Source organism: Dasypus novemcinctus, chromosome 2 (genome assembly GCF_030445035.2).
Source record: "Dasypus novemcinctus isolate mDasNov1 chromosome 2, mDasNov1.1.hap2, whole genome shotgun sequence".
Taxonomy (NCBI): domain Eukaryota; kingdom Metazoa; phylum Chordata; class Mammalia; order Cingulata; family Dasypodidae; genus Dasypus; species Dasypus novemcinctus.
In genome coordinates this window covers 167,298,919-167,326,564 of record NC_080674.1, presented here as the reverse complement: position 1 = coordinate 167,326,564, position 27,646 = coordinate 167,298,919, and the positions used below count along the sequence as shown (strand labels likewise).

Below are 27,646 nucleotides of genomic sequence, written 5' to 3'. Positions count from 1 at the left end.
GAACTCTAAACTATCGCCTTTAACTACAAACAGTGAATCAGTATTGGTTCATCGAGTGTAACAAATGTACAACACTAATTAAAATGTTAATAATAGAGAAACTGTGCATGGGTGGGTATATGGGAACTCTTTGTACCTTCATTGCAGTTTTCTTTTGTTAACCTAAAACTGGACTAAAAATAAAGTTTATAATAAAAAATATATTTTTTAGTGTAACATTTTTTTGTGATGTATGTGTCTTCAAAAAAATACAACTTACAAAAATGATGTGGTAGGGAGTGGGGAGTGGGTTATATGGGAACCTCTTATGTTTTTTGTTTTTATATGTTTTTTAATGTAACATTCCTTGTGATCTATTAATTTACAAAAATTAAAAAATTAAAAATTAAATAAAAAGATAACCATACCTAAAAATATATAGTATTTCAGATAGGGAGGTCTGGAGTGACAGAGCGGTCATTGAAGGCCTCTCAGAGAATATGATAGGAGCTGAGAACTGAAGGATGTCAGGGAGTTGGCTGGGTGTGTGTGGGGAAGGAGGGAGGCCAGTGGGACTGGCCTGTCCTGGACTGGAGGGAGAGATGGGAGGAGATGGAGGGGCACAACATGGGGGCGTCCTTTCGGCCATGGTGAGGAGTTTGTGTTTTATTCTCCATGCAGTAGGAGTCCACTGCAGGGCTCTGAGCAGGAAGGTGGCATTAGAATGGTATTTAAATGAAATAGTCGAGACCACCCTCCCCAGGGCCTCTTTGCATATCCTTCCTTTGGCCACTCACATCATGACTTCTGCCTCCTCTACGAAGTCCTCTTCTGACATGGCCCCTTCACGAATGGTTTTGATGGCTACTTTGTCCTTGTTGAGCCAGTAGCCCAGATGCACTAGCCCGAACTGCCCGCTGCCAATCTCCTGCACAAAAGTGAGCTCCGAGGGATCAATCACCCATTTTCCTGGAAGAGAAAAACCATTTTCCAGGGTAGGTAAGTAAAAGATATGGGGCCTTGGGCTCCCAGGAGACTATATAGCCCTGTATAGAATTTTAGCCTTTCGTCAGTAGAACCCAAAGATAGGCAATGTTATAAGCCCTAGACTTAGAACCATCATAGATAGAATTAGAATCTTTTTTAAATATTCTTTTAAAACATGAAAAATATTTGTGGGGAGGTTACATGAAAGGGGAAGGAAGAAAGCATTAATCAAGATAGTAAAGAAAGTAAATGACAGGGTTCTTTTAAGATATAATAATTTCTTATACCTGATTGTAAATTTCTATGATCATTTTTCACATAGAGCAAATTTTATTTGAGCTGTGGATTCATCCATCCATCCATCCATCCATCCATCCATCCATCCATCCATCTACCCACCCAGAGCCTCCACTATGTATGCAGCACTCTGCTAGGCATTAATGGGTGTGGGAGTGCTGTGGGGATAGAATTAAAGAGGGCTTGCACAGATGTACGACCTAGTACAGTGCCTCACACATGGTGGGCTAAATAAATGTTAAATAAGCAAAGAAAAATGGGTCTCAGTTCTCTCATCAGCGGCCTGAGTGGGCTGTCCAGATAATCTCTGAGATCCCATCCAATCTGGACATCAGGATTCTACAGTTATTAGCATAACCTTCTTTTCATAAGGAGTCATTGTCCGTCCTTGATCCTTGGCCCAGTATCGTAAGTAATCACAGTTCTACCTCTTTGAGGCAGAGACTCAGCAGCAAATGCTATTGAGTATCTACTGTGTGCCAGGCATGGTGCTTGTGTAGGATAAAAAGCCCATGGCCGGGTTTCTCAAAGCACTGCCCTCTAAACAGCTCATCGAAATCACCCAGGGCTCTTGTTCGAAATGCAGATCAGGACACGACTCCCAGGGACTGGGTTGGCGTAAGTACTGGGCAGGACCCAGGAATCAACATTTTTAATAAGCATCCCTGACGGCTTTGATGCACACCAAGGTTTGAGAGCTGCTGATGTAGGAGAAACAAAATGAAAATTATACTGTCCCTCCCCTCATCCAGGATGCAGTTTGAACCAGGGGATGCAAACTCAAATGTCTCTAGATTCCAGACAGATAATAAAAAAATAGATGGAAGTAGTTTCTGTAGGAAAAGAAGGAATAGTATGGCTGTGCCACTGGAGATGGATGCCCTGTCTAAAGGCATGTGGAACAAATTTTTAAAAAAATGCTGCTGTGCAAACCAACACACCTCTGTGCTGCCACCCCATCGCCCTTACAATAGACCCATACGCAACAAATTAGATGACACAAAAGTTCTAGAAGATGGGTAGGAACAAAGTGCTACGCCATTCCTTTCTAATATTGTTCTAATATTGAACATTAGTAGAGTGCTGTGTACAAAGTTACTCAATAAAGTCTTCATTGATGAGCTCTTAACTGAAACCAATGGACACTGATTTGACCCTGAGAAATATGCTCATATATGCACTTCTCTTACACACATTGCGGATGTTCACGTGCTCAAGTCATCTCCAGATATACAGTGTACCCATTTAATGATCATTTTAAGTTTGGGTAAGAGTTAGGCTCATGGAAAGTCCATGCAGAGTTTGTCCTTGACCTTGAAGAACTTGATATTTTGTTCAAATGCACAATATTCTGGAATATACTGCTCACCGTATCTCAGCCCTGCTGTGACAGGCGCTTTCTGCCTCCAGGAACAAACTGGATATCTGAGTCGAGTGACCAGGCCTGGGGTTGATTAAAAAGTTACAGGTAGTGATTAGAGGTCTACTGTGGCAACTGTTCTAGTTAAATCACCCAGAAAAAAAATATATCATCTGATGCCATACATAATTCCAAATAACAAACCCAAAGCCCAAACACTGATATCATACCCCTCTCTGAAAATATTCATAAACAAGTGGGCAGGTGGTGAAATTCCATGATTTCAACACCAGAATTTTCTAATGGGAAATATGTGATATAATCAAACATTTGGCATCCTTTCTATTTGTGTATTTACTTTTTATTTATGGTCAACCTGTCTGACAAGAAGAAATCAGGCTGGGCTTTTGCCACTTTCTCGGAGTTCCCCAGTGAGGGCAGGACCCCCACTCCCACCCACCCCACCCCAGGCCTTGACCTTGGCACTCACCTCCTCCGTTGTGCTGGTGGTAATTGATGAGGAGAGGGATGGAATCAAACACATACTTTTCAGCCACATAGTATCGCTTGGGGTTGTCATTTGTTTCTTTGATGTGGTAATGCTTTATACAGGGATTGTTCTCACTTAAATGGAACATAAGGCGATGATTATTAAGAAACAATGTTTAGACCCACAAATATCTACTGGTATCAAATTCCTATTCGTTTTGTTTCTTAAGCTCTCACAAGGATGGAAGGTACATTTCAGCCTGTGTGCCATCTGGGTGGGTTGGCCATGGGTGCTAGTAGTGCCGTGTAAAGAGAGACTCAGGCTGCGTCTAGACCAGCTGGAAACAGCACCATGATGGACTGGTTCTGTGTGTCCCATGGCCACAAAATGGGGGAATGGTGTCATCTATGCCCCATGCTCGCCTTCCTTACTCTACGGATAGAACTACTTGTCAGCATAAATTGAGGAAGTATCATATTTGTTTGACTTTGTGCAGGAAGGAGGCAACATAGCAAGCCTGACTGCTGTGCTTAGGAAGACCTGCTTGCAAGGTTGGCCCTTGGCTGGCGTTCGGGAACTTGGATTTCGAGAGGGTTCTTATATTCTCCAACTAAGAGTGGTTTGCCATGCCTACACTGTCCAAACAATTTCTTCTGGATCACCTGCTTTCCGTCTGGGAGTCTGGAATTTTGGTACATGCTAGGAAAAAGGATGCTTATGTGGCCAGCTCCCAGTAAAGATCCTGGGCGCCGAGTCTCTAATGAGCTTCCCTGGTAGACAACACTGTGTACTTGTGTTGTCACAACTTATTGCTGGGAGGATTAAGCACATTCTTTGTGATTCCCCTGGTCAAGGACTCTTGGAAACTTGTGTCTGCTTGCCTCCAGACTTTGCCTCCTGTGCCTCTTCATTTGCTGCCTTTGCTTTGTATCCTTCTGCGGTAATAAATTTTAGCAATGCATGTGACTGCATGCTGAGTCCCGAGTCCTCCTGGAGAATCACAGAAGCTGGGAGTGGTCTCGGGGAAACCCCCCCCACACACGGTATCTCTCCTTTCTCCTTTACACGATATGGAGTTACAGATCACTCTCCTTGCTGTCCCTGTCCATGGCAGAGGCATGGCCTCCTGTGATGCATGTCATCCTCTTTCTCATCCCCGGCTCCCTCCTCCTCACCAGCTCCCTAAATCCACCTTCCTCCAGGTTTTGCTCATGGCCTCCATCCTACAACAAATATTGCCTAAGGGCACCTTAATTATTTTTCTCTCCTCTCTTAATTCTTACTGAATTTTGGTTATTGCCAAACTATTGAGTTCTTACTAATTTTCTAAATAGAAGATAGTTTGAGACCTGGGTAGACTATTAGATATTGTTTTATGAGGAAGGAAACTGAGGCCCAGATAGGAACAGATGGGCAGTGAGGACCACATAGTCGGCCTGGGATGGATAGGTTTTGGCCACCAAGCCCCATTGCCTTAGGGATAAGCCCTCAACCCTTCGAAACTCAGTTTCTTCCACAAGAGATGAGCTTAGCGATAACTTGTTAAGGTTTGGAAATATATCTGTAAAGTTCCTGGCACCTAGTAAGGGCTCAATAAATGGTAGGTAGATTTATTAGCAAAGCCGGGACTAGAATTCATAGCTTCTCACTTCCAATCAGAAGTATCTTTTTTGCCACTCCATGTATTAAATTATAAGTTCATCAAATTCAGGGCCAGGCATTGTATTTCTCTAGAGCTCTGTGTTCAGGGATGCCAACGGGAAGGAGGACCTGGCGACCACAGCTCTTCACTTTCCAGCTGTGGGGCTTCAGTTATGGGCTTAATCTTCCCTTCTCAGAGGGAACAGGGACAACCTACAATTTCTAGTGACTATTCTACATTTCTCCTTGTCTGATACTGCTCGCCTCCCTTGGAAGGGTCTCTTCCCACATTGCTGAGCTGAGTTAGGACCATACCTTACGATGGCCTTGGTGAAAACAGACACAGTATATGTTCCTGGAGTCCTGGAATCTCGTACCATGAAGGCTCCTTCTTTGCCCTGGAATGGTTAGAAAGAATGGAAGGTTAGTGATCCTAGGAAACTGATTTCCTCCCCCTGCCCAGGAAAGGAGAAAAGGCAGTCATTTAGCTGGCATAAAGCAGACTTTCAGTGATAACGTCCACCATTTCATTCACTCATATGGCAAAAATTTCTTGAGCACCTACCATGTGTGGGGTCTTGTTCTAGTGCTGATTTATAGCAGTGAACAGGGATAGATTCAGACTTTTCACTTATGGAGCACACCACGCACTAGACTCTACAGGTATTTTCCAACCCTCACCTCCACATCGCAATCTAGATATTATTGTTCCATTAACTGAGTTCCAGAGAGCTTAAGACTTTCCCACAATCCCATAGCTAGTAAGCGCTGGAGTGAGATTTAAACCTTGGCATGTCAGCAGGACCCATACTCATTCTACTACTCTGTGGTGTCTCCATTCAACAAATGTTAGAAGCCACTCCTCTGTTCTCCCAAAGGCACAAAACTTTCAATCCTGGGAGCTTTATCAGTTCCTTAGGGAAAATGTATTCCTCAGGCTGTTTCCAGTGTGGTGATTTTGCTGGAGGATGGAAGGAGAAAGAGCATTAAGCTTCTGGATGCATGAGGGAGGTGGGTAGAAGGAAGCACCCGGAGAACATACTCTGTATCACATTGACAGCTTTGCCAGCACTGATGAAATAAGCACAAGAGAATGGATACACTAGTTTACTTGACTCCCAGTGGGAATTTTAAAATTGTAACTCTGTTTAGAGTTCTTCATGCTTTACACTCGTCCTATCCAGCTGTAAATCTGTGGTGGTAACAGGTTCATGAGAATGCACAGACTTCTCAGTTGCAAATTCTATTATTCTGACTTAACTTAAACCTGATGAGAGTCAGAGTTAGAAGGGAGACTTGTGTGGAGGCCCTGCCTTTGTAGTATATGGAGCAAAGTATGTAAAACAGCACGAACAGCACGAACTCCTCCATCCTTCAACCCCGAAGGTGGGCTGTCTGCACACTAAAAATAGTACATGTAGGTTCATCCAAAATAGTACCCAGTGGTCACGCTAATGTTCAAATTGTAGACTCTCAGGTTTAGAAAGGACCTTAAAGAGATGATCTGGGCCCGGGTTGCTTAGACTCAGCACTGTGTACATGCCGGGCCACTGGTGCGGGGGGCTGTCCTGTGCACATAGATGTTTAGCTGCATCCTTGGACTTTACTCATTGGATGCCAGGCATTGCAAAATGTCCTCTGGGGGGACAATATCCCCCTCAGTTGAGAAACACGATCTAACCCAACTCCCTACATTCCTGTGTTCCAAACTTTATTGATCATCTCAGGCATCGGAAGAATTAAACAACAAGAGCAATGACAGCCCCCAGCCAATCCCACTCCACCCCAGACCTGTGAACGTGGACTCTCTGGGCTGGGACCCTGGGACCGGAACTCTTAAAGCTGGCCATGTGCTTCTTATAGATACCCAGTATTGGTACCCAGGATGTCTCAAGTATTATAACAGTCTCTCCAGACAGCACTGATAGTTAGAAAGCTTATCCTGGTATAGAATCATAACCCACTTCTTGTAACTTAGCCCTAACCCTGGGAGGGAGGGTTGGGGTGGGGAAACTAGCCCATACATAATTGTGCGCTCTTGCCAAACCTATAGTAACCCTATCAACTTGGAGCTTGAATACGGAAGAGTTAAGACTTTTGAAACTCAGAAACTCCTCTTATCTCTGCTGTGAGTTTCAAAGAGTCTATTTTGAAATTTCGAAACTGACACCTCAATCTTCAGGTCTCTGTTTTTCAGCTGTGGCTTCCCTTCCAAGGCATGATCTTGGGTGGCCCTAGCTGCTGCCTGAAAGTGAGGTAAGAATCGAGGAAAATGGAGAAAGCTACACTCTGTTATAATTCTGCAGTGACTGGAATTGTGCAGCCCAAACGTAGGCCTGCTCTTTGTCTTGATTCGCATTCCTGTAGGTGTGAACCCTTTGTGAGCAGGATCTCTTGGGATGTCTTGAAGGTGTGGCCCAAGGGAGGAGTTGGGTCTTAATCTGCATTATTGGAGTCCTTTAGAAGCAGAAGAAATTCAGAAATAGAGACAAAGCCAGAAGGGAGGAGCCAGAAGCTGGAAGTCAACAGAACCCAGAACCCAAAAGAGAAAGGAGAGGACATCGTCATGTGACTAGAAAACTAAGTAATCCAAGGATTGCCGGCAGCCAGAACGTTACCAGCCCGGGAGGAAGCTAGCCTTCAGCCTCTGAAACCGTGAGCCAATAAATCCTGGTTTACTTAAGCCAGCCCACTGTACGGTATTTGTCATAGCAGCGGAGAAACTAAGACAAATTTTTTTCATACGATGGACTGAAAGTCATGGTATTCTGTCTTTTGTACACACAGCTAACCTTAATTATTTTGTGTTTCCTGAATTTTTTTAATTCAAGAAAACAAATTATAAATCTTTCTGGAACAGTGATGCATTTTGTCCCCATTGCAAACTTCCTGTGGAGTTAACCTCCACAGTATACTCTCTGCACAATCTTGAGCACAGTGAGGACAGAGGAGATTTAACCATGTCCTTATAGTATTTTTTTCAGCATGAATGAAAGTTGTTTAGCCAATGAAAGTTTTAAGGTCCCTTTAACTTTTGTTTGCAAATCATCCTTGAACATATCTGATTTTTCAAAACAGATATTTTTCCTTTGGGGCCAGTAGTTTACTCCATTTTGAAGTATAGGTGTTCTATGTGACATCATAAAGCCCAGATTAGTTCATAGTTGTTTTTTTTAAAACAGCTTTTAAGGTATAATTTACATAGCATAAAATTCTCCTGTTTTAATCATTTTAGTACATTTACAGAGTTGTGCAATCATCTCTACATCGAATTCTAGAAAATTTCCATCACTCCAGTTCCGTTTGGATCCCTGCCATACTACTCTACTTTCTATCTCGAAGGTTTTGCCTGTTGTGGACATTTCATATGAATGGAATTATACAATATGTGGTGTTTTATGACTGGTTTCTTTCACTTAGCATATGGCATTCAAGGTTCATCCATGTTGTAGCATGTATCCATACTTCATTCCTTTTTTTGTCAAATAATACTCCATTGTGCTAATATACCACATTTTGTTTGTCCATTCATCAAATGATGGAAATTTGGGTTGTTTTCGCCATTTGGCTATGATGAATGATGATTCATTATGTCTGGATTCTTTGGCTCAACACCATGTTTGTAAGATTCATTCATGCAGTGCATGTAGCATGGTTTGCCTTCAAAGGTTTTCACTTTTTACCAAATAAGATAGCTTTTGCTCTTGCCTCATTCTAATGTGATAGGTTAACTCAAGGCAAGAGGAAGCAAAACTTCAGCAGACTTAGACTTTATCTGAATATCTAACTCATTCTAGAGCAGAAGACGCAGAGACAAAAAAGATCAGAGATTTATCAACTGTCTGTGTCTCTTCCACTTAATTAAGAAAGCTTTTGTGGTTATTGTTGTGTTCTTCTTCTATTACAGAAGTCATTGTTTGTTTGGGAAAAACTACAGTCCGAGCAGGGTCCAGTTGTTAACAGAGTAAATAATCCGTGGGTACCAGAGAAAGGAGAGGTAAGGTTTGTGGTCGGCTCTGCTGAATGTGGGGGGCCCAGCTTCCTTGAAACACTCACTTCCTTCTCTGCAGTTGCTCTGGGTGGCACACAGTGATAGTGACAGGAAACTCTGGCTTAGAGCTGAGGCAGCCGAGAGTTCTGAGGAAAGTAAGGCAGACATCACTTGCCATAGTACCCACTTCCTGCAAGGAGCTCAGAGGAGGTCACAACCACCAAGAACACTGTAGCCTCAGGGCTGACATTGGCCTTGCCTGCAGGCAGGGGGCCTAGACCGGTGGAAGGCAGTTGGGGGAGGGGCTCCTTCACTTCCTTGGGGCACATTCAAGGTCTCAGTCTAAGTTTTGCTATGTTATCTAGAAAAATAAAACAAAAAGACAACAAAAGAAAAAGATCACACCAATGAGGTAAGATATAGGTAACCCTGACGGCATGGGAGAACAGATACCCTTCTTAAACTGTGTGTTTGTGTGTATGTCAAGACTCATTCCGGCTCTAATCTAGATTGTTTTACTGATTCACTTCCTAAAATTTGCCTCAATTTACCCACCTGTAATATAAAAGGGATGGACTAGATGATCTCTAAAGGGAACTCTAACAGTTTATAGTCCTATCAATTGCAGTTTTTTCCTTATTAAGTGGATGAGTTTCAATGTTCTCAATTGCATAATGATCTTCATAAGGTTGTTAGTAGAATTAAAGCACATAGAACAGTTTCTGGAATGTAACAACAGAACAAGGACTATTAGGATTATTATTAGCCATTGTTATTACATGGTATGGTATATCATCTTTTGGAGGTATTAATTCCACATCTTCTTTCATCTGAGACATGTTGGGCTGTGTTAGGAGTATATTTCTTTCTTTTTGTTCATATGATTTGAAGGTGACCTTACAGAAGATATTCTCTACACACAGAGTAGTATTGTGGAAAAATAAAAAGGCTGATAACTCATAGCCTTGTCATGCTGTATTATACTTAGATGACATGTAGTCACCTTTCATTCTGGAAATGGTTCTTTTCTTCTCTTGAAACAATCCTATTATTAAGTCAGTTATGCATTTTTAACTAATGGCATCTCAGAAACATGGAGATATGATAAGCTGATGCTGTGAATAAGGCTCCAGCCTGAAATTCAGGCCATCCAATATGCAAGGTGCTGCCAGGTGTACAGAATACCTGTTTACAAGGGCTATGCTCTCTACCTAAATAGGCTGAGACTGGAAGAGAAGCTGCAGAGATCCATGGCAGAGCTGGATCCAGGCCACTGAAATAGTAAGGACATCTCACCACAAGGGTCCAAAGGAGGAGAAACCAATTCCATGATGAGGGTGCAGGAAGGCATGAGACACTTCTTGAAGGAGGTGACATCCAAGGAATTGATAGGACATGTTAGCAGAGACTTTTCAGTAGTTCCCAAACCTGGGTAAGTCTGTTCTAAATCTTCAGATGCTGAAGGTGCTGCCTTCAGAGGTTTTCATGTGGGTAATGCTGGATGGAGTCCAGGTATTTGTATTTTTCAGAAGTTCCCTCAATAGTACTCAGCCAGAGACCAGCCAGCTTCTCCTTAAGCACAGTGGCAAGGCTTTATTAAGCATTTGAAGTATTTTTTCATTCATTCAACAAATATTTATTGAGCCATTCTTTGTGCTACATGGAATTTGGGGTGCCTAGGTACAACAGGAACAAGATAAAGTGTTTATATTCTAGTGGAGAAATATGTATGGGACAATACACTGGGAGCTTTAGTTAATGAAAAGGTGAAAGGAATTGATCCGTTTCTTGAGGGTCTTATAATTTTTGGACAAGGAGAAACTAAATACACCCATAAGCTATTCATCAATTGTTGCTAACAACATAAAATCAAGAAAGAAAAAAAGAAAATAAAAGGTCATTCAGTTTCAACTGTACAGAATTGGAGCTAAATCTGATAGGGACCTACTGAAATTTGCCCTCATATTATCTAAAGAGGAAAAGAGAATTTGATAAAGTAGTTCAGAATATTAGTAAAAAGGAATGTTTCAACTGTCCTAGTAAGCAAAATATGATTCAGTGCCTTAAAAGAACTGCTATAAAATAGGAATCATCTTTAGCTAGTCATTAACATGAGCTTAATTTTAAGTGATCCTAAAAGAAACACTTCATTAACTAATATGTATTGAAAAAAGACACAGTATCATTCAATTAATTAATTAGTTAAAATTTATAATTATACAAATTAATTAGTTTTAATTAATTTTGCACTCCCCTCAATTAGTCCTTATTGGTCAACTTTTACTATAGAATCAAACAATACTATAGTAACAGAACTAGGTGCTGGGATGGATACATGTGTATCACAGATGTGACTTGTAAAAAAATACAGATTCCCAGGAATTAATGCTGAAGAATCTGATTCTGTAGGTGTGGGGTAGGCCCTGGGAATCTGAATTTTTAAAAAGTTTCCCAGTTAGTCTAATGCATGGTCTATTGCGAAGCACATGAAACGATTACATTCTGAGTCACTGTAGAACCCTCTCCAGGAAAGGCTCAGCTCAGTTGCTTTGCCTTCATAAAGTCTTCCCCAATTCCTCTACAGCAGGGGTTCTTAACCAGAGGGTCTGTGGAAAGATTTCAGGGGGTCTGTGAGCTTGAATTGAAAAAAATCAACTTATTATCTTTATTTTCTCTGACCTCTAACTGAAGTGATGTTGAGTGTCATTAAACTATCTGCTGCTGCATTCTGAGAAGGGGTTCGTGGTTTTCACCTGATTGGCAGAGGGGTCAGTGGAACAAAAAGGTTAAGAACTCCTGTTCTAGAATCTTTTCTGAACTCTGAGACCACTTACAACCTGTCCCATATGTATATAGTTAATCTTAAGTTATCATCTCAAACTCTGCAGACTTTGTATTGGTTCCCAATAGAGTCTAAAGCTCTTTGAGGGTAAAGATCCTGTCTCAAGTTCCCCAAAGTGCCTAGCCCTGAGCTCAACACAATGGTAAGGCAAGCAAGTTTATACTGGGCAAGGTTGAAAAAAGAAACAGTGCAACCTGCCAGAGCTGAGTAGATGCTACTTCAAGGACATTACGCAAAGATGACCGGGTATGCATGTGTCATGGGTAAGCACACAAGGTCTTCTGGAGACTTCTCCACTGAACTTGTTCTCCTTGATGAGAACAAGCTGCCCAAGGGCAGACCCCCTATCTGGCCTCTTTGTGAGCTGCCAGTTAATCAGACTTACCCAAAGAAAGAAAAATAAAATTTACTGTTCCTATATATATGGTTTTTTCCTTTCTCCTTTTTCTCTTATAGAAATTATGTTTTTGCTTTTGATCAATGAAATAAATCTATTAATAATTTCCCTTGTAGAAGACTAAATAACATACTAACATTTACCTACAGGCCTCTGAATTATTCTTTGATAATATTTATCACCCTTCTACCTCCTCAACGCAGCCTTTCATTCCTTCCTGACATCCTCCTAGATCCCTTTCTCTAAGACTCACTCCTAGCCCCTGTGCAAGATACTGGTTACTGGAAAAGACTCTAGGGAAAACAACAATTTGAGTTTGCCCTAGACTAAGAGAGCCGCCTCAGATGTGAGTTTCAGGAAAACCAGGATGAGTTGGTCAATCTAGCTTCATTCCATCCAAGAGACATTTTCAGTTGAAGATTCTTAAAGATAGGAAATACCTTCAAACTAAAATGGAAAAATGGCATATGGTAGAATGGCAGGGTAGGGTTGATTTTTTGGCACAGGACTAAGGTCTCCATCAGCTCATTCCTTTGCTTATTGACCTCACTGGGAAGGCTGGTGCTGGGCACTGGTCGTTAACATAGACTGAATATGAGAATCACCTGGAGAGATGTTTCTTTTCAGTACTGATGTTGAGATTTACTGGGAAGGCTGCAGCTGGGCCTAGACATTGATATTTTCCAAGTGAGTCTAATATTCAGATTTGAGAACCACAGTTTGAGGCATATATATTGATTGATTAATTGATTTCTCTGTAGATACCATGTATTTGGTATCTCTGAAAGAGCCAGAAATATGCAATTTTCAGTGCTACTCAAAGTGTGGTCTGTGAGCTGGTGTGAGTCAGTAAATTGTTTCCTCTCCACCACCAGACGAAAAGAGAAACAGAGTAAAGTATTTTGAAACTTTTTATAGCAGAGTACTTTGATGTTAACTGAATCTAATAATCTAAAACATTGGACTTACATTTTCATGTTTGCTTGTTAAATATCTTTTTCTAGTGATTCATTTTCACAGTATTTTGCAAAAGTATCCTTGTGTGAAAAAGTGGAAATTTAAGAAAAAACACAGAAACCGATCCATCACCACACATATTCTGAGAGGCGCTGCCCTAGATTATCAAATGATCATGTGCTCCAGGAAAGAGAGAAAGTTCACCTTGAGTGCCAGTCAGTCCATTGCCACAGTCTGGAGCATTGTGCTGAGAAAGATCCAATACCACAAAGTGCGGTTAACATGTGCTGCCGGACTGCGAGCAGAGTGGCACGAGGAATGCTGGGTGATGGACATCCCTGTCTAGTCCAATGCTCATTTTATATTGAGAAACTGAAGCTGAGGCCCGCAAGGAAGAGGAAACGCCCCTAACGTGACACACTGAGCTGGTGACTGAGAAGGGACCGGGACCGCGTAGTTTTCCCACCACACCTAGTTTTCTTTCTCCTCAGCCCCTGTCCCTTAATCCTGACATTCTTGGGTCAGAGCAGTCCTGCTACTCATGCTACATGGCTCTAGAGAAGAAGTGTTGCAGGAGAAAATAAGTTGAGAAAAGCGGTCCATGTCCTGTGTAACCAAGCCCAGCCAGCCAGGTCTGGGTCACAGCGAGTCCCGGCCTCGGCAGAGTGGTAGGCGTAGCAGAGCGCGACGGTCCCCAGCGTCGGCCAGTGGTGCTGGTAAAAAGGTGGCGATGGTTACATGGCAATACCACGGCCTTTGCCCTCACCAGGTTTTTTTAAAAATCTTGTGCTTGCTAGACCTGTAAATCCGCAGATTATATTCACCACATGAAAACCACTGTTAACCCAATATGTCAACCCACAGCATTGGCATAAGCCATAGCAAAGCAATTCATTTTATTTTAAAGCAAGAGACTTACTGTGTCTAAAAGAAGCTTTTCAGCTTTGTCTCGGCTGATACTCTTATTGTACCACCTGAAAGCAGGAAAAAGTCATGTGTCAATGACATTTTAAAGAATCCCAATATATACTTATAAAAGATAATTAATGTTGCAAAATCATTTGGTCATTTTCTGCTTCTACCATTGCTTTCACACTCAACGGCAAAACCATGATAACTTTCCAGGTAGTCAAATGTTTAATGGAGGAGAACAAATGGAACAGGATTGGCAAAGTTTTGATAATTGTTGAAGCTCCGTATTCAGTGCATGGAGGTTCACTTATTATTCTCTATATTTTTGTATATGTTGGAAAATTTCCATAATGAAGTTTTAGAAAACAGTTCTCTTCCTCTCCATTCTAGAACTCAGTAGATGGTTATGAATAGAATAATACTAGACCAGCTATGAAAATTTAACACAGATTTGAAAGTTTAGCAAAAATCTTTTAAAAACAAATGCAGCATTTCCTGTTAAAACTGGTCTTCAAGATCTTCTGCAAAGTAATTAGACTATGCTTAAAATGTTGATGTCTGATTAAAAACAACCAAAAAGTGGTTTAAAAAAAGACCATTGAATGATTTTTGGGACTAAAGGTTGTTTTGTTGTTGTTGTTGTATGTTTGTTTGTTTTTACTAAACACACTCGAAATACCATCTTTTCTCCCTGGCCAATTACTAGATATGAGGTGGTAGAATGTTAGTCAGTTAACAAGCAATTTTGGAAATTAGTAAATCCAGGAGGAGGTAAGTTTTGGGTGGGGAAGGAATAAAACTTATCAAACTTGCTTGGCTATTTAAGAGTAGCCATGAATAAGGGAATAAATAGATTTGACTGAACTGCATTTTTTTTTCTTATTTACAAGACTAAATTATTTATTCAGTTACACAATTTGAATTGATGTTACAAGGCTGATCCTTCAATAGGCCAAATTCTCTTAATTATTTCAAAAGTATAAGATGTCAAATATGCACATATCCTACTTAACACATTTCAAAATAATATGATGAAGTTTTCAATGCATAACTATAAACCTTCCCAGATTGAAAGACTTTTAACCATAGGTGAGGATAGTTATCATCCCAGTTAACTGAGGACACCCGGGCCAGGGATTTCAGCCAGGTGTGAGTTGTGGGGCTTCAGGAATCTAAGATATACCTCACTTTCCCAGAACCATGCTCAACTCTTTCCACAACTGATTTATCAATGAATCTAAAACTTCAAAAAGGAGCGTCAGGCGTGGCCCTTATCCCCATATTCCAGTTATTCATGTTGCTTTACTCAAGCACCTTTGACTTTAATGAGGATCTTTTAATGGCTCAACGTCCAGTCCAGGATTACCGGTATATTTAGTTGCCATTTCTCTTCAGTATTCAGAGATTCCATAGTTTCAAATTTGCCTACTTGTTAAAATTTATTTGTAACTGAAAAATCAATACCCATGGTGCTTTGACAGACATATGCAGGGTAGCAAAAAAGTTGAGTCACCCCACTTGCACATTTCCAGCTGGTGTTGACCAAAGTATGGTTGTGATGGTTAGGCTCATGTGTCAACTTGGCTGGGTTATGGTGTCTAGTTGTTTGGTTAAGCAGGCACTAACCTCATTATTCTCATCTGAGTGTTTTAACATGATATGAGATTATCTAGTTGGGGCTGGAAAATAAGTTTCATCCCATGTACAAGCACCAGTGATTAGAATTGGCTCTCTTGAGCTGGGCATGGAAAAGAATTTTAAGGCCAAGTCTGAGCCCAGTGGGAAAGACCATCATTATCTAATAGTGATATCTACCCTGTGTTCAGTAATTGGAGAGGAAATGTGAGCAGAAGTGCCACAGTTTGCCTTCCTTCATTTCGTCTGAACTTTCATTTTATAGAGAAGGGATGTGAGGGCCCTGTTGGCAATTCACCCAAAGGTCAGTGCCCCCCAAATAAGGCAGGAAGCCTGAATCCAATCAAATGGCATGATTATGTCCCAGTGGTATATTTCTGAGTTCTTAAGCAGAAATCACCTGAAATTAGTCAATATTTAGTTGAAGGATAAAAAGTCATCACACTGAGTATTTTTTATATACCCAGATGTGTACTAAATATCTGGTATAAATTATTTTGTTCTCTAGCTGTGAATCTATAATCTAAAGAATGCAAACTTACAGACTGCAGGATAAAAGGGCCCAGAAACTGTTTTTGCTATGCTGTAGTAGTTTATTTAAAAGTGACTGGATTACCTTAACATACTTTTTTTTTGCTGCAGACCCCACCATTCCCTATTGCATTATATTCAGAATTTTGAGTTTGTTCCATCATAAACAAAGAGCTCCAGATGAAATGAAAACAATAACAACAACAACAACAAAACAGCTTCCCAGCTTGGTAGACATTTTAAATGCATGCCTATTTATTTTCTAGAGGCATTGACTATATAGAAAAAAGTTATTTTATTTAAGTGTATCACATGTTTCATTTCAGTTCAAATATTCTAGGAACTGATGACTCTTCTGTTAGCTGAAGGAGGGGCTACTCGTATATGCTTGAGGTAATCATTTCAAAACAAGTTTCACATGAGAGACTTAAAAAGCTGATAGCTTTTCACCATCAATTCTATTAGAATTTCAGCAACAAATAACCCTTGCCCACATTTGAGCTAATAAGAACCTTAATGAGTTAATTTAAGTCCCCATTAATTAGTTTTCTTCAATTCTGATATCTTATATTTGACGAGTACTTAATTTTTAACCTTTTAAATAATTTCTAACATAAAGAAAAATTGTAAAATAGTATAAAATAGCTTCCATTTACACTTTACCCAGCTGAAACAGTTGCTGACATTTTGCACATTTATTTTACTATTCTCTCTAGATAAATTTTTTTCTGAACTTTTCAAGAGTAGACTTTTGCTCTTAAATATGTCAATGTGTATTTCCTAAGAAATAGAATACATGCATACATAACCACAGTACCATGAACCATATCATGAAATTTAACACTGCTACAATACTATTATCTAATTTAAGACCATATTAAAATTTCATCAATTTTCTCAATAATGTTTGTGGAACAATTCTTTTTTTTTAAATGATTCAACATCCAGTCCAGGATTACTAGTGCATTTGGTTGCCATATCTCTTCAGTCTCATTTAATGGAGACTGATTTCTCAGGCTTTTTATAATATTAACATTTTTGAAGAGCACAGGCCTAAGTAATTTTGTAGAATGTCCCTCAGTTTGGATTTGTCTGATATTTCCTCATGATAAAATATAGATTATGCATTTTGGACAGGAATATCACAGAAGTGATGCTGGTCCTTCTCTGCGCATCACATTGGGAGACTCGTGATGTCAGTTTGTCCCGTTACTGGTGCCCTTGGTTGAGGTGGGGTCTACCAGGTATCTCCACTTTGCCATTAACCAGTGATTTGTGAGGAGATACCTTGAAACCATGTACACATACTGTGCCTCATTAAACTTTTACTCACTAATTGTAACATGCACTGATGATTCTTCTCTGAAATTAGTTGATACGTTGAGTTACAAAATGGTGATTTTTAAACTTTATCATTCCTTCTACATTCATTAGTTGACATTCTACTATAAGAAAGAGGTTTCTTTTGTCTATTTATCTACTTACCTACTGATCTATCTATGGGGGGGGGGTCTAACTATTAATTGTGGATTTTAGTCTATCACCATCGTTATTTATTTATTTTGATACTCAAATGATCCCAGATTTGGTCCAGGAAGCCTCATTAAGCTGACATCTGTGTCTGACATATCCATGTCACTTAAAAAAATACTTCTTTATTGCTGGCACAATAAGATGTTCCAGGTTCATTTCGTTCTTTCCCTGTCGCAACCTTGGAGTCCTGAAGCCATTTCTCCAACAAGTCCTGCTACTTTTGAATGGGAAGTGCTATTGGGAACCCAAGATATGAGTGCTAGCTGTGCACTTTGATCACTACGTAGTGTTGCAGCATCTGGGCTCTTCAGTCACTGAGTTAGGAAGCCTATGGACCTGATGATATGTTTGTGCATTAAACTGAATTTTGTTAAACATTTAGCAGTTCCATTAAAGCCGTATCCATGTGAATTCTTGCAAATGATAACTTGAAAATAAATACTTAGCTCAATCTAAGCAGATTTGTAGTACCTGTTTGTTTGTGTATAGTTTTGGTATTAGAAACATTGCAGTAAACCTGTTTGTAGTTGATCCAGTGTTCGTAATGTTTTTTTCCTTTTCAAATAATGCCAGTATTCCTGGGATTTCCAGTAGAACCGTTTCCTTTTACTACAATCTTCTAAGGCATCCCTTTGATAAAAAGGAGGAGAAATGCACACACCCTCTCCCTCCTTCTAGTTAGGTGCCCTTCACCTGTTGAGGTAGGGAGCAGAGTATGAGGAAGAAGAAAGTGGAACTAGAAAAGAGAAGACCTAATGCTTTATAATGAACCTGAAATTTACTCCCTGCCTAGGGAGGACTCCTTAGTATCATAATTTTTGGAAAAGAAATAAAATAATCTTACTCGTAGGTTTCTAGGTTATTTGGAGATTTTTCCACAAGGTAACTGCTTGGTACATATCCTTCATGCCTGTTCAAAGAGAAATTAGTATTTAGACTAATACAGAATGAATTTTCACATCTTCATTTCATAGGTTTAATTCAATAAAAGTCATTTAAGCTGTTGGCATCCCACATTATTTGGCATTAGTGATAAGACATTTTAAAATTTTAGAAGGAAGGAATTGGTAAAACTAATAACAACAGGCTATCTTTTAAAGGGCATGGATTTCATCACTTTGAACCATAATAAATTAGAAGTGGCTGTTTTGTTTAAAAAGCTCTGCTTGCTGCTTTCCTCATTGTGAAATTTCCTCTACTGGAAAAAAAAGGTAAGTGTTTAATCTCTGTTTTCTATGAGTAAACATTTTTGTGTGTTATAATCAGTATTTTTTTCCACTTTATAGTTAGGAAACCAAAATAATTAAAATTTAAAAATTACTTTCCAACCACAAGTCCCAAAAGATACAACCAGTCAGTATTGTGGGCTTTTAAATTCAAGGCCTCTCTGATATGTTTTGTTCATTAAACTTCTTCAGATATAAATGGTATAAACATGAGAAAAAAATGATAAAGTCAAGTTGGATTTGGCAGGAGTCACTTTTTTAAACAAGAATATGAAAGACTTAAAAGTATGAATAAAAAAAGACTTCATCTATGTGTAGATTGGTCATTTTCAAAGCACTTGCACATTCATCATATCATTTATTACCACCAGAAGAGAGAAGTGTCACTTCCTCTCTCCAGGCCTCTGGCTCCGTACCTGCAAAAAGAAGGACCTAAACTAGATTGTCCATAAAATCTCTCCAGAGTGTGCCAATCAATAAAGTAATGCCTGATGCTTTCCTGCTTCTGACTCCGCAATGTGTTTTCATTTCTTGTAGAAGATCGTTTCTCAGTATGGTGATTAAGTTTAATGGGGAATGCATAATCCATTTCCCCAGGTTGTTCTGAGGAGTGAAGAAATCAAGAACAGAGATACCAAATACAGGATCATTAGCTTATATCTTGTGCCCCTGGTGGACCTTGCTAGTCAATCAGGGCATACTTTCTTTAGAGAATTGAATATTGTGTCTCAGAATCATCCTTAACATGGTGCTGAAGGCAGCCATAGCCAATTCATGGGAGTTTACTTGTTCTGGAAATTATTTACCATTCCTTCTACAGCTCTCCTTTTGGAATTTCCCTTAATTATGTCTGTCTTTGCTATACCAAATGTTTACAATTATTTTAATAGATCGAATAACGTTTTTGCTTTCAAACAGGATAACTGTTTTAATATGTCAAGTAAAGCTGGTTATCTACACAGATGATGATTATTTTTTTCACTTATATGTGGATATAGAATTTATGAAGCCCTTTCACTTCCATCATCTTTTTGATTTTCTCAACACTGTGAGATGGACAAAACTGATATCAGTATCTGCATTTTTAGAGAAGGGAATGGATTCACAGATGTTAAGTGACTTGACCAAAGAGTAGCTGATATTACAGCGCAGCTCTTCTGTCTCCTCACCTGATATACTTTCCACTACATCATGCTATTTCAATGCAAACTAGGGAAATTCCCATAATACCAGTTGGCCTCCAGGTGTCTCCTTTGATACCCTTTGAAATGCAAAGGCCTGAGCCTTTCCACAGGCCACTGAACAAAGTGTAAACTGTCATTTGTGGAAGTAAGACTTAAGAGAAGAAATTTCCAGGCATGTTAGGGCTGCTAAATTAATGCCAGTTGATTGAACTTATGAATTTCCAGTGTTTGTAGACCCTGGCAGCTTTGAGCGTACTTCTAATATGGGCCTGCCCATAGCAGGCAAGGAGGGGCCCATGATGGGAACAGTCTCATGTGCCTCCACTAGGGAGCTCGAGATGGAGTTTCCAGATGAGGGACTTTGGCGTCTGTTCTTAGCCAGCAAGCTACGGCACATTTCACCACCTCTCTGCCCCAGTCCTAGCAGTGGGTCTTCTCAAAGAGAAGACTCCTTGAAAATGTCTATTTTGGTGTATATACAAGGTAAAACTTTAAAGATATTCTATGTGCACTCCTTTTTTCCCCCATCAGATTATTTTATTTATGATTTTTTTAGTATGATCATCTCCAGTGTTGGTGAGTGTAACAAAACAGGCACTCCCATAACCCTGTGGGAGGGAATTTTAATTTGGCAAACTTTGAAGGAATTATCTCTCAGAATTAAGGTATCACATACTCTGACTCAACATTTTCACAGGTAGAAATGTGTCCTGTAGAAATCTATACTTTCAGAAGATTGCCAAGATACATGAGCAAAAGTTCTTCATTGCAGCCTTTTTGAAATAACAAAGTAAAAAAACCCAAACAAACAAATAACCTGGAAACTAAATATCCTACAGGAAAAGATTTTTAAAATATTTTAAATAAAATTGTATAGTCTAACACTGTAATTATTTTTTTGAAAATGAGATAGCTCTGTAGTGCTGATATGAAAAGAGCTCCAAGATATATCATTAAAACTTAAAAGCAAGGTGAAGAGCAGAATGTATACCTTAGTGTAAATTATAAAAGGATGTATTTGTAGATATCTAACTCTTCTTTCAATGCCACACAAGAAAATGTTAACATTGATTACTTTTGGAATTGATGTGGGAGCAAAGAGAGAGTTGCTTATTTTTCATGATGTTTCCTTGTACTGTTTTTTAAAAAATCAAACATTGACTAGGCTATCCAGATATTGCAATGATGGGTTATATTCTTTTTATATGTACTTTTAAATGAATAACCTCATACTTTTAAACCAGGGTTTCTTACCCTTTTTTGTTCTGTGGACCCCTTTGCCAGTCAGGTGAAAACTACAGACCTCTTACTAATGCTGTGTATTATTTAATAAATATATCATACCCAGACCAACACATCCTCACAAGAAAAATGTTTTTTTTTGAATTTCAGTGCAAGCTGATGGACCCCTTGTTAAGAATCTCTGTTTTAAACATTTTTACCCTTAATATTAATATACAAAGAGGTTGTTGATGTTTTATTACTATTTCTAAAATTTTGGAAAAAACCTAACAGCCCACCATGTGGGAATTTGTTAAATTATGGTACATTTATGTGCTGGATTTATGCAGTCATTGAAATCATACTCTGGAGACTATTTCAGGGTATTAATACAGGACTCTGTTATATTAAGAGGGGAAAAATCTTATAAAGCAGTACGAAGCTAATGTGTTTCAGCTAGGCACTGACATGTAAGTCATGTATATCCTATGCATTCTGAAGGCTAATAAGAGTAATTGTGTTCTATTTCAGAGTACAGATAGGCTCATAAGATTTTGCCATTCAAAAATTCCACAGCGGGCAATCAGTTTTACATTCCTTTACTTTCTCCATCAATCATGGCTAGTTAAATAATTGTAATTGTAAGGAAATCTTTACTCTCTTCTCTCTGATGCTTTTTTTTTTTTTTTTAAAAAAAAAGGAGATACCAGGGATTGAACTTGGGACCTCATGCACGCAAAGTAGGTGCTCAACCACTGAGCTACACCTACTCCACTTTCTGATACTTTTTGATGTAACCACCACTCTGCACATCCTTCCTTTCCATCAAAATAAGCACTTCACAATTGAATGTATCTTAAGCCTCACTTAAACACTCAAGAACCATAGTGCTTTGTGGAATGAGCTGCCATTCTTCCAAACTGTGGATATCAGTGGAAAATCCTGGGGAAATTTTTAGCTGAGTTGGGGGCTGGCAGTGCTTGAGGTGGGGGTGCAAGGAGCACATGTAGCAAGTGACTGCCTCCCAGCCATCCCTGAGAAGAGGAAAAGCTCCCCTCAACTACGTCCCTTTCCTTCTGCCTCTGATCACCTCTCCCAACTCATTGTGGTGATCCCACTGAAAGAGGGAGGACAAGTCATTCCAGTATTTTCTTTGTTCCCACCACCATCTCAAACCCTGGGACAGCAACCACAAAGGTGCCTTACCCATTCCGGTCTTGAACTCTCCACCAGTGAATCTCGGAGCTGTCCATCAGGTAGTACTCCTCATTGCGTTGCAGCGTGAGTTCCTGAGGATCGTTTGTTTGGTAGTCATACAACGCGATGACCAGAGTTTCTTCAGATTCCCGAAGTGATCGCTGGGTGGAGGAGGCAACAAAATCAAGCAGACACAAAAAAGAGGGAAAATGTAGCGTAAGCTCAGCAAGTCCCTGAGCTGTAACCTGCTGCAGGATCTATGTCAGGCTCTAAGCACACTGGATCCTGTAACCCATTGGGACATTCACTGCAGGAGTCTGCCCTCTTCTAGTTGGGTTTCTTCATGAGTTAGAATCAAGCCACCGAGTATGACAAGAACATGTTAAGTACCTGGAATTCATCGTGCCTCTTATTCTGTAAGGTAAATTCTGCTCACAGTACATCCCAAGCAGCCACACAGGTTTCACAAAAGTTTACAGGTTTCCCTACAGGCACCCCCCCACACCATGCCGTCTCTCTGCCTGCAGTGCCACATGCTGAGGGATGACAATAATCATCACTGTCCTTCCGCTAATGCCTTGCTGATTTGATCTACAGGTTTGTGCAGATCCGCTGAATCACGGTCTATCACTGTCAGAGCTGGAATGCCTCTGAACAATTGTTTAATCTAATTTCCTTGTTTTGAATGGAGAAACTGAAGCCCAAATTGATCATGGATATGGCCAAGATTAAAGTGTGACTTCGTTGCAGTGCTCTCTCCACTAAAGCACGTGGTCTTCCTCTTTGACCCGTGCCTGTTCTCCCCAGCACCTTTCTTAGGATTAGATATTGAGGATGTGAAGAAAAAACTGTAAATCAAGCAATCAAGAGTTCAGGATGAATGTCGACTGTAAGCTTTATATCAACAGTTTTCTCAAACTCGACAACTGTATTTAACGAGGTCACATAAGTGAATACCCTTGTTCTTAGGAAATGCCATGGAAGTATTACGTGCTCAAGAAGAGTGATGTATATATCCTACTCTCAAATATTTAGAAAACAGGCAAGAAGAAGATAGTATGATATAACAAATGTGGCAAAATGTTAAAAGTTGGTAAATCTGGGTATGTAGGTAAAGGGTACATTGGAGTTCTCTACTGATTTTTGTGTTATTTTCACAACTCTCCTGTAAGTTTGAAATGATTTCAAAATAAAAAGTTGAAGAGAAAAACTCATTCAAGGTGGGAACACCTGCTATAGGTTGGCTGATTTAGCGAAAACAGAAACATGAGAAGTGATTGAGATTTCTGGCTAAAAGATGACACAGTGTTGGGGAAGTCACAGGTCCTCTGAAGTCAGTGAAGCATATGGTGACATAAAAATAATGGAGCTAAAGAAGAAAGGCTTTCCAGAGGGATGTAGAACGTCATCCCAGCCGAGTCCAGGGTGGAACTGGAAGTCTAGGTGTTAGTGGAGCTTGTGAAGTGGGGCTGTCTTGGGTACCTATAGACACGAGTTGATGGCCCTGGGGCTTTTTCTTTCAGATCAAAGGAGGAAGGAGCTATGTTCAAGGGCATGTGACTAGGGGAAACGGACTTTGGCCCAGTGGTTAGGGCGTCTGTCTACCACAGGGGAGGCCCCCGGTTCAAGCCCCGGGCCTCCTTGACCCGTGTGGAGCTGGCCCATGCGTATCAGTGCCGTGCCACACAGGGGTGTCCCCCGCGTAGGGAAGCCCCACGCGCAAGGAGTGCACCCATAAGGAGAGCCGCCCAGCGCGAAGGAGGGAGCAGCCTGCCGAGGAATGGCGCCGCCCACACTTCCCGTGCCGCTGACGACAACAGAAGCGGACAAAGAAACAAGACGCAGCAAAAAGACACAGAAAACAGACAACTGGGGGAGGGGAGAGGAATTAAATAAATAAAAATAAATCTAAAAAAAAAAAAAAAAGGGCATGTGACGATGACCAAGGAAGGATCTGGCACGGCATTCCCTGTAGGCCCAGCTAACTGATTAATCCGTCTGAAGAGAAAGGTCAGCCCAACAATTCTCAGATCCTGGTGGTACCATCCTGTAGGGGACTTTTTGGACTTTTATGGTACCTTTTTGGATGTGACAGAGAGTGAGGCATGTTACTAGCATTTAGTGTTTGAGGGCCAGGAATGCAAAACACTCTGCAGTGTCCCTCATCCTGCACAACTTTTGCATGTCCCCAGAGATGTTCGTGTGGTGAGACACCTGTTTGTAATAATAAGATCCTGCCTCTTCCCTATACAAAGTACTGGTTTTTCCAGGAATACAAGTACGTTTTACATTGAGGGAAGGTTGTACTTTGTTTCAGTCAGAACTTTACCAGGAGTTGTTCACCATTTTTGAAAATCATTTCACACAGTATTTGTATCGCTGATACAAAATTCTTTTATCAGTCACATTTGAGCTGCCAGATGCACTGGGATTCTACTGAGAGGTGCAGAAACTGGTTTTTTCATGATGTCTTCCTGTGGAATCATGCTTCCATATTTATATGTAGAAATACATCTTACTTATGCTATTTGCCCTTATTTTTCAAATATTACAGCATTTATTGATTTTTGAAAACTAGGTAAGTTATATTATCTATGAATTTCTTTTCAGAATAATAAAAGGGTCTTAAAATATTTGTTATAAAATGGGTGCATTGGGTCTGATAGGCTTGGAAACCACTAGGTTAGAGTGAGGAAATGAAGGGTCACCTTTTGGAGAAACTGCATGATTTGGGGCTCAGGAAGGGCTGCTGGGGGCCCAGGTGATGAGCTGAGGCACAGAGGGAACGAGCGCCTCCCGGCCACTCTGCTGTGGCCCTCAAAGCAGCCGTGGGCCTCTGACAGCACCACCCTGGCTGGGGAGAGCTCCACAGGGCTGCGAGGGGCCCTCCCAAAGAGCCTGGGAGCAGTGGCAGGAACAGGGCGCCTTAACGGGAGGCCAGGGAGCAAGGGCACAGCACACATGCTTCTGAGTGGCCCCTTAGGAAGCGCTCCTGGGTTGACTGGGAGGGGCCTTGAAGATGGACACAGGTAGAGGCCAGGGGAACTGGCATTCGGGCTTCAGCGTGTAGCACAGCCCTGTTTGTACCCACAGGCTGGAGGCCTGGGATCGTCGGTTACACTGACCTGCAGTAGGTGCTCTCCTTTCTGAGCAGAGAGAGTACCCTCACCCTCTGGAGGACTGACCCTCTCTTGCACATTGAATGTCTGGCCGGCTAGCTTAGAATTTGGACTAAAATATAGATATGCTACCCAAGATGCTGCCATCCCTTAGGGGACAGAACAAGGAGGTGAAGTGAGAAGTGAATTCAGAAGGTTTAAAGTAAGGAAAATATTGAAACTAGAATGGTGGTTCCATACACCTGTTCAGAACCCTGAAACAGGATCAGCACTGTTTCCAAGTGTGAAAAGTCAAGTGAGGTATCCAAGGAGCGAGGGGCAGGCTTTCACCTTCTCTGACCCTGAAATTAAGATCAGAGCCAACTGGCTTAAGTGCAGAGGTGCAGACTCAGGGGCTGTGCGAGGAGCCCTTTACAAGCACGGGAGTCTGACCTATGTTTTCAGGGAAGACGGTCAAATATTTTTTAGAAGACCAATGAAGGAAATGGGAAGAGGGCTCATTTTCTGCTACAGGTTAAGTGTATTATTTTCCTATTGTCAGGGAGCAGGCTGTTGACAGATCTGAAAACCAGCCTGAGGTTTTGAGGATTTAGAGCCTATTTGTACGGGAAGCTGACAGTTTTGAAAGGTGACCACATTAACTGGAGGGAAAAAGGCAAAACTTATGGTGGCTTGAGGGGAATAAAGCAAAATTCATCCTTCAGGAAAACGTATGAGGAAGTAGAATCGGTATGTTCTGGAATAAAGGGCAAGTACTCAATTGTGGCTTTCATGTTAATATAACCGTAGGCCATAGGCTGATCCTTCTTTCTTGTCTCGATTTTTTTTTGTCCCCTGGACAGAATAAGCTTCCTCAGTATAGGTACTATAAATCTAAGTCTTTAGCGTCCAGGTACCATAGACTGGTGGTTCCCAAACTTGAGTGTGCCTGAGAGTTCCCAGGAAGCTTATTAAAACACAGAGAGCTGGGCTCTTCTCCCAGAGTTTCAGGTACAGCAGGTTTGGGGTGGGGCCTGAGCATGTGCATTTCTACCAAGCTCCCAAGGGATGCTGATGCTGCTGGTCCAGGGACCGCACTTAGAGAACCACCGCTAGGGTGACTCTCCAGCCCACTGGAAACCCTGAGTCCTGCTCGCTTTAACTCTAAGTTGCTGAATGGCCTTGGACAAGCCTCGAAACGTCTCTTGGGACTCGATTTCCCAAACTTTAAAATGAGAATAAAACTATAATCCTCTAAAGGAAGTAGACCTGGTAGTGAGTTACTGAAATAAATGATAAGTGCTTTAAAAACTGTTTCCAAATGTTTGCCTTCAAAGAGCTTGTATGTCAAGGCATAGAATAAATACATAATTTTAAATAGCTGTGAGCAGGTATTATGCCCCGAGGTGGACAGGTGGCTGGGCACAATGTTGGATCCCAATACGTGCTTGTGGAGTGAATTCAGTGAGAGAGAGACTAGCAGCTGCCCGGTCCATTTATATGGCCCCACTCGCAAGATAGTTCACGTCCAAGAAACCCAGGGTGTTGAGCTCAGCTGAATCCTGATAGTCTGCCGCCTTCACCCAGGGTTAGAGAACTACAGGCAGACAGAAGGAAATGCCAATGGGAGCACACCAAGGAAGCAGCCTGCAGGGGCCGGCCAGCCCGCACCCCGAGGCTTCCCAGCTCACTTACCCTGTTGTCTTCGGGAGTAGGAGGAAGAGGCTTCTTTGAAGCTGAAATGAGAAAAACAGAAAAAGAAGATGAGTATGAAACCAAACACGGCCACCTGGAGGTGTGGAGGCTTTTCAGAGAAAAGGAGCCCCAAGGAGAAATACGGCAGAAAGGGGCCAGAAGGAGATGATGAGACACCGAGAAATCAAACTCACTCATGTCAAATCCTGTGCTTTATCTCTTTCAGCCTCCTGGCTCCTGATTCCCTTTTCTAGAAAACACCAGAAACTTCCAGAAGTCGGTATTCTAGATCCCTCTCTTTCTGTGTTCCTAGGAAAAGCCTAAGCCAAAGGCCTGACAGTGGGTTAGGCTTGTGCACGTCTATCTGGGTACCGAGACTTCCACAAACGTACCTGCTACCCGCGAAGCCCAGGAGCGGGAATGGGTGACTCAGGGGTGACAGTGACTCACTGGCTTCCTGATGCTGCTGTGGG

General features: G+C 41.0%; 1 protein-coding gene across 1 annotated transcript in view; it reads right to left on the bottom strand.

Annotated features, from left to right (window-relative positions):
* ITK (IL2 inducible T cell kinase) overlaps positions 1-27,646 on the bottom strand; it is a 72,979-nt gene that overhangs the window by 10,121 nt on the left and 35,212 nt on the right. Inside the window, exons 5-12 of the mRNA XM_004453527.4 lie at positions 27,174-27,214; positions 22,390-22,541; positions 18,397-18,462; positions 13,861-13,915; positions 5,070-5,152; positions 3,114-3,247; positions 2,633-2,707; positions 777-948 (exon numbers count right to left, since the gene is read on the bottom strand). Coding sequence (XP_004453584.1) covers positions 777-948; positions 2,633-2,707; positions 3,114-3,247; positions 5,070-5,152; positions 13,861-13,915; positions 18,397-18,462; positions 22,390-22,541; positions 27,174-27,214 — 778 coding nt within the window. The remainder of the gene's footprint in view (positions 1-776; positions 949-2,632; positions 2,708-3,113; positions 3,248-5,069; positions 5,153-13,860; positions 13,916-18,396; positions 18,463-22,389; positions 22,542-27,173; positions 27,215-27,646) is intronic.